The sequence below is a fragment of the Paralichthys olivaceus genome, chromosome 16, assembly GCF_024713975.1.
Source record: "Paralichthys olivaceus isolate ysfri-2021 chromosome 16, ASM2471397v2, whole genome shotgun sequence".
NCBI lineage: Eukaryota > Metazoa > Chordata > Actinopteri > Pleuronectiformes > Paralichthyidae > Paralichthys > Paralichthys olivaceus.
The window spans coordinates 14,765,696-14,772,296 of record NC_091108.1 but is presented as its reverse complement, the minus strand read 5'-3'; the positions used below and the strand labels follow the sequence as shown (position 1 = coordinate 14,772,296).

The window sequence follows — 6,601 nt, the reverse complement described above, 5'->3', positions numbered from 1 at the left end:
CTCTGCAGTTAATCCCAGTTTGTCATTGTGCAGCAATGTGAGAATCACAGGGGGGGGGCATATGTCCAGTGGCTGGCAGTCCAACCAGCCCAGGTCGCTGACCATGTGCCTCACCATGACAATCTGTCCTGGCAGTTACAGTGTCAGTGCGTAGGAATGTGCTGATGTGGGGGAGAGGAAGGGGAGGGAGGACCAGCGGGTGAGGATTGTGGGTTGTGGGTTTGGGCGGATGGAGCTGGGCAGCAGTGGCACCTCTGTTGCTCCAGTAGACCCAGCAGCTTACAGAAATATATCTTCCTATTTTCACGCTGTAGTCACATTTGCAGCCAATGCAGTGTCACATTTTATTTATATCTTACAGACATAAGACGATGGGACAGTTACACATTTATGCAACTTGCTTATCAGGCACATTCTGATTGATGCTTCTTTACACTTCTGTTCAAACCGGTTTAAGTTAGAAATATTACACTTTTTACTCCACGACAGATTTTAAGATTCTATGTCTGTCCTGCTGATGAGACATATTCAGGATAGAGATATGCAAATGCATTTCTGAACTTAATATGAAGTCACCACTTCTTGCACTAGTAAGAATAATAAAGTTGTAAAATCAGAGAGCCTTTGAAATCCTACTTTGACACTGGACAGAGTACATTTACTGTACTAAACTCATAGGCTCCTCTCAGCAATTACTTTCACTTTTAATACTTTATGTATATTTAAAAGCAAGTACTTACTTTTGCTAAAATAGTAAAGTTAATGTGGTACTTTTACTTGAGTACATTTTGTATATTAATTTGTACTTTTACTTTTAAGTACTTCCTCCAACACTGATTGCTGCACAAGGAAGGTAATACTTGGGCATATACCAAGTATTTTGAAGTAAGTACTATTACTTCAGTTAAGGACCTGAATGCCTTTGTCCTCTTTCAGCTATTATCTGCAAACCTAACAGGAAATTCCACCTTAAAATAGACTGTATATCTGTAATCCTCATGAGGGATTTATTGCAGCACCATTGTGTTGGACTGTGTCGGTGTGAGCTGCGTGTGAGAATGTATTTCATGCTTGATTTTTCATAATTCTTCAACAGTGTTATCTTAACCTGATATTTACCTTCTCCCTCCCACAATGCACTGAGCTCTGTATGCTCTTAATCTGAGGCACAATGACAGTATGATACGAAGCTGCATACATTATTTTTCTCTCTTAAATGTTAAGCAACGTGTTCCCAGTTTGAACTGTATATGACAATATAAAGTGCATTGTGACTTATCAGATCATGGAATTCTTCTCCCTAAACACTGCTCACCACCTTTGACCTACACTACAACCAGCCGGCACGTTGATGGTGTCACACAGACCTCAGACTCTTTGCTGGAAGGTCAAAGTGGCTTCACAACGCTTACATCAGCCCGGCGCCAATCTTAAAATAACCTTTTCCCTCCGATCACAACAATGCCACATTACAACACTATGGAGTCATACATAACAGTCACAAGTTTGACAACCTTTCACACAGTGCACAGTGAAACCTTAGCAGACTCGGGTAATGAATGAGGGTTTGAATGTGTTTCAATCATGCCATTATGTATTGGTGTTTATTTATTTACTGTATGTCCTTTAAGCTCTGGATTTACACACATGAATTAGTTCTGCCTGTGTGTTATGTGAAAGCAAACATGTTGACAGAAGTAAAAGTAGGTGTAATGGCACTTTCAGTCTCATCCATCCAACCATTTTAATACCTGCTTGTCTTGATTTTCAAGAAAACAGTTTTTGAGCTTCTGGTTCAGCACCGGATGAAAAAAACATGTACTGGGAAAACTTTCCAGATGATTTCCCAGAAACCAAAGGACAATAAGGGCAAGTTAGAAATAAATAAATAACTGCAAAAAAGTTTTTATCTTTGAATGAATGGATCATTAGATTGAGCAATATGAAATATAGTCACATGGTCTGTCTCACATGAGAATCTGATCTGGGTTGCACAACCCGAGGTCAGCCTTTGCCTCCTCTCTACCCGTGACCATGACGCTGCACTTTCCGAGGGGATTTCGTGCCTTGCATCTACCCGGTGACATCACTGACATTCCACTCCGCAGAGATCACCTGTGTGTGAGACACAGTTGGAAGAGGAGGAGGGGGGGGGGCTAACCGTCTTGCACAAGATTGCATTGCATGCCAATGCCTTCATTATTTAAAAGTTGTTCCAGTCATGTGGACTGGGAACAGAGTGCAGAGGGCGTTAGCAACAACTAGCATAGAAACAGCTCATGTAACCTCACACACTGAATTTAACAAACTAAACTCTTCTAATATGAATTTTCTTTGTATTACAATATGTGAAATTTAGTTAATCAAATTTCACATTCCGTATTTAACTCTGCAGCATGCGTCCAATTGTCACATGCTTTTTTCCCCCCAGGAAGTCAGCTGGTGAAAATGCACACTAAACTCTCCAGCAAATCACTGAGAATTGGTGAAAAGGGAACCTGTGTGGATGAATGAACCTGTTCCTGCTGACCGAGGCAGAAGCTCATGCGGGGTGAGGATTATTGTTCTCTTCAGCTCAGAGATGGCACCGAGGCCACAGAGGCCAACATGACCCCTGTGATCTGCACGTGACTCCTCTTTTACAACTGCTGAAGGTCAGAATGCAGCTCTGCTCTGCTAAAATTTCCAGAATTGGAAAAAAACAAGAAAACACAAGTAGGTCTGGCTCCAAAAATACTTTTTATTGACAGCAATACATATGTGTATATGTTGTATTCAGATTCTTGCAAATAGTTTATGTAAAAAAATGAAACATAAATACACTTAAATATCATTAGAAATAACTTAGAATTGTAACAAAAGAACTATTTTACTTTTGGCAAAAAAACAGCTGGCATCAGAAACACCAAATACACAGAGTGTCTTCACTGGATGTGTAGCCCTTCCCTTTTTAAATTATGACAATAGCAACATCAACATTAACAATTTAAATCAAATAAGTGAAATTGCAAAAAAGGTCCAGTGTTTCAACAAGTGCTTTGTTTCTGCAGAGAGAGGCTGAGGCCTTGGTCCACTCAACAGCTCCGTGTTCTAGTTTCTCCTCACTTCTCTGACTGGTAACAGAGGCTTTACCAAACAAATACATGGTATACTCCTTCTGCACAGTGTCCAGCTTCACATTAAAAAGCACACAGGCTTTCTTTTTTTATTTATCTCGTCACCTCAAAGGCTGACAGACGGAACTTCAAACAGTCCTGTCCAAAGTGGAAATCCATCCAGCGGCCCTCTTTTTCTTCTTCTTTTAAATACATCCCATGTAGACAGCAGGATCTTTGATTTCCTCCAAAATGTTTCTTTTCCCATCAGCAGTGCTTTGGAATTTGATCTCTGGGTGGCACGATGTCCATCAGGGTTCACACCATTTTCCCCTGTGCTGGTGAAGTACATGTCCTTTCACAGGTTTGTGCAGCCGATGGTTCATCGCTCAGGCAGGTTGATGATTGGTACCCACTGGTCCATGCAGCGGCTCTCTCTGCAGAAGCGGTTCACCTTGCTCAAAGCGGGGTCCTTCCACGACGTCGAGTGTGGGCTCTGAAAATAATAATAAATGTATTTTAATGTATTTGTATGGTTTGCACTGCACTGATTTCCCAATAGTCCCTCTCTGTGTGCACAAACAAGGTAATTCCTCCTACTGAAGTCCTCAGGAGTCATAAGAGGGAGGAGTCATGCTCATGTTTACGAAATACACAAGTACTGACTAGTCCACCCTTTAATTAAGAGTTTCACTCACTTGCACAAACCTCGTCATTATGTTCAAAATCACAACATGTCCTGAAGCTACTCAAACTATATCGCAATGAAAAAGACACTTACAGTGACCAGGACACAGTGGAGGTCCATGGGTTCCCCTCCGGCCTGTTTCCCACCAGCTCCTCCACCCAGGATCTCTGCCAGGCGCCCGGTGTTGTTGACTCTGAGGATGTTGATGTCATTCTCGCAGCAGAAAGCCTGGATGAGGGTGAAGTGGATCTGCAGCGCCACATCTTTCACGTCCTCGTCATCGGTGGCCAGGATGCACAAAACCACATTGTCAGGGTCTCTGAGGAGGGAAGGAAAAATAGATACGATACTTTATGGATCCAGTCGCGTCAAAGCACACATACAGGGCAAGAGAATGGTCAGTGAGTAGTGAGATGTGTTTACTTAAACCAAACATATTGTGCATAGGTGAAAGTGTGTTTTTCTGGAGGCTGTGCAAATACTCAACGATTGTAACTTATTAACTACAAGCCTACACTTAACTAAACATATCGTGCATGAGTAAATAAAACAGACAGTATTATTCTGTTTATAGAAACCTCTGAACATGCCCATAGTTACAAGTATATTTTACAGTGCATGTGTCATTAGTAACTGTGAAGTTAGCTTGAAGTACTTACACGTTGAGAGACTTGGCAGCCTCGTACACACCGACTGTGATGCAGCCCTGTGGCAGAGCAGAGCTGAGGACTTCTTCCAAAGCCTTCGCTACTGAATCCATCCTGCGACACAGACACGGACAAAGGTTAACACCGTGAACTGCCAAAATAACTTCCCGGCGTCCGTTTACCGGGGCTAATGACGTTAGCCGGACTCTTAGCTAATAACCACCCGGCGTCGGTTCTGTCAGTTCGGCCACAGCTGCCAGATGTGTCCGAGCTTCACCACGTGAAAACAACCACCTGACATTTAGCGTTTTGGGTTAAACTCGCGTTGACAGCTGAGTGAAAGTGGAAATATTCCTGGAAGAAGCTGCCATGTTGTTTTCTGACACTTTTTGTTCGCTTCGGCAGCAGCGCTGCGTGTTAGCTAACCCGGGTATCACAGGGGGGCTAGCCTGGTCAAACTTTAAGCTAACACGTGCACATTCAGCTGCGAGTGGGTTTTTACACCAGAAAACACGTCATCACCTCTATCATGCACGAGTCTATGTCGCGTTCGCTGCACAAGAACAAGTACACGCGTCGACGATCAGATGAATCATAATCCATATATTTACCTTTCTTGAGAATAATCTCCGTTTAGCTCCTCAAATGTCATTTTGTACATAAACTCCAGCTCAGAGCTCAGTCAGCGGCTTCTTGTTCGCCTGTCGTTATCTCCTCCGCTCGACACACTTGACGATCTTCTCCTCTGCGCTGCGACTGACAGATAAACCTGGAAAGTTCACATTAGAACGCTGCGGGACAATGACACCCAGCAGCTCGTCTGCGTGCGCCCGCTGATTGGTGCTATGCCAATGAGGTCGGCGGAGTTCTGCGACGGGATTGGACAGACACGCGGTAATGGGCGTGTCCGCGCGGTCGCCAGGGGGTGGATTACCGTAACTGCAGCCCACTGCTGGCCTCTAACATCTGGATCCACATGTGACACGCTTCTTGTTCAACTTAACTTCACTTCACTTCACTTTTAAGACACCCCCCCCCAAACCCTGCACGTAAATAAACTCCTCTATCGCAGCTGTTATTTCTCTGCAGTGTCACAACACGCTGGAATCGAACATGCAACATAACACAGATTAAAGATGTCGCCCACAGCGAGTGGATGTGTCATGATGGAGTCTTGAATAAGGATTGAATGATGGATGTGTCAGAACTCACCTTCACTGCGGGACAGGACGGACTCAGCTTCCCGGACAACTGCCTGGCAACGGGACGCTGCTCGGGACAAGCTGCGCCGTGATTGGTCCGCTGCGGAGCGTGCGAAGGCTACTGCGTGGGGCCAAATGTCAAAGTGCAGGAAACACACTTATGTTCAGTCTGTGGTCACACACCTATAACTCCCACTGGAAACTAACGGTCATTCACTGTGCACCAAACACACTCTATTTCATTTACTGTTGTTTCAATCAAGGTTGACATCTGAATAGAAAGAGTCAACTCAATACCCCTTTGTGTTACTGATGTTCACTCTTCACACTTGTTGATCAGAATGGCCTCTTTAATTTTATATATATATACAATAAAGCAATATCAATGATTAATTTCATCTTTAGCAATATATAGTAGTCTGTATATGTTGATATAGTGCATTGTGTGGGCACAGTGAGGAGGTTAAACACATAATCGATCGTCGTCAGATTTGCAAAAATTTTGCTGTTGATCAAGTGTTTGAAGAGTTAAAAACCAACAACCATCACTGAGGAGAAAAAAACATTGAAAGAAATAATTTCTCATATAATCTTATTCAATGTTTTATATGTAAAATATGAATCTGCAAAGTAACTGTGGCACAAATTGACTCCCTATTAAATGCAGTGGAGTGGATGTATAAAGTAGCATGAAATTGGAATAAACCGCAGCAAAGTAGTACCACAAATTGTACCTTAGTATAGTACTTGAGTACATGTACTCAGTTTATTTCCTCCACTGTTGCAGAGGAGGGGGGAGTCCCATGGTGCTAGTTTCGATCCCATGCTGGGGAATTCAAGTGTCTCTTCTGCAGAAGGCAAGTGACAGAGTTTTATATAACTTTAACATAGAATTAACTATTCTCAATCAACATCATTGTGTGTATAAACATGAATAGTCCAAAAGTTGACACAAACAATAGCTAAAAT

The 6,601-nt window shown here is 42.9% G+C and overlaps 1 protein-coding gene across 1 annotated transcript; it reads right to left on the bottom strand.

Annotated features, from left to right (window-relative positions):
- Positions 1-2,720: 2,720 nt before the first annotated feature.
- On the bottom strand, positions 2,721-5,621 carry gadd45aa (growth arrest and DNA-damage-inducible, alpha, a). Its single transcript, XM_020099888.2, has 4 exons — positions 5,042-5,621; positions 4,443-4,544; positions 3,877-4,102; positions 2,721-3,591 (listed from the first exon to the last, which is right to left on the bottom strand). Exons 1-4 carry the CDS (start codon positions 5,089-5,091, stop codon positions 3,478-3,480), a joined length of 492 nt encoding a protein of 163 aa, XP_019955447.1. The 5' UTR covers positions 5,092-5,621; the 3' UTR covers positions 2,721-3,477.
- Positions 5,622-6,601: the final 980 nt, after the last annotated feature.

Bases quoted from the DNA above. Each gene is read 5' to 3' on its own strand.
- gadd45aa (XM_020099888.2), bottom strand. From the start codon at position 5,091: ATGTACAAAATGACATTTGAGGAGCTAAACGGAGATTATTCTCAAGAA. The intron at 4,545-5,041 runs GTAAATATATGG...TCTGTGTCGCAG, and splicing joins GGAGATTATTCTCAAGAAAG to GATGGATTCAGTAGCGAAGG. The intron at 3,592-3,876 runs GTAAGTGTCTTT...TATTATTTTCAG, and splicing joins TCCACTGTGTCCTGGTCACT to AGCCCACACTCGACGTCGTG.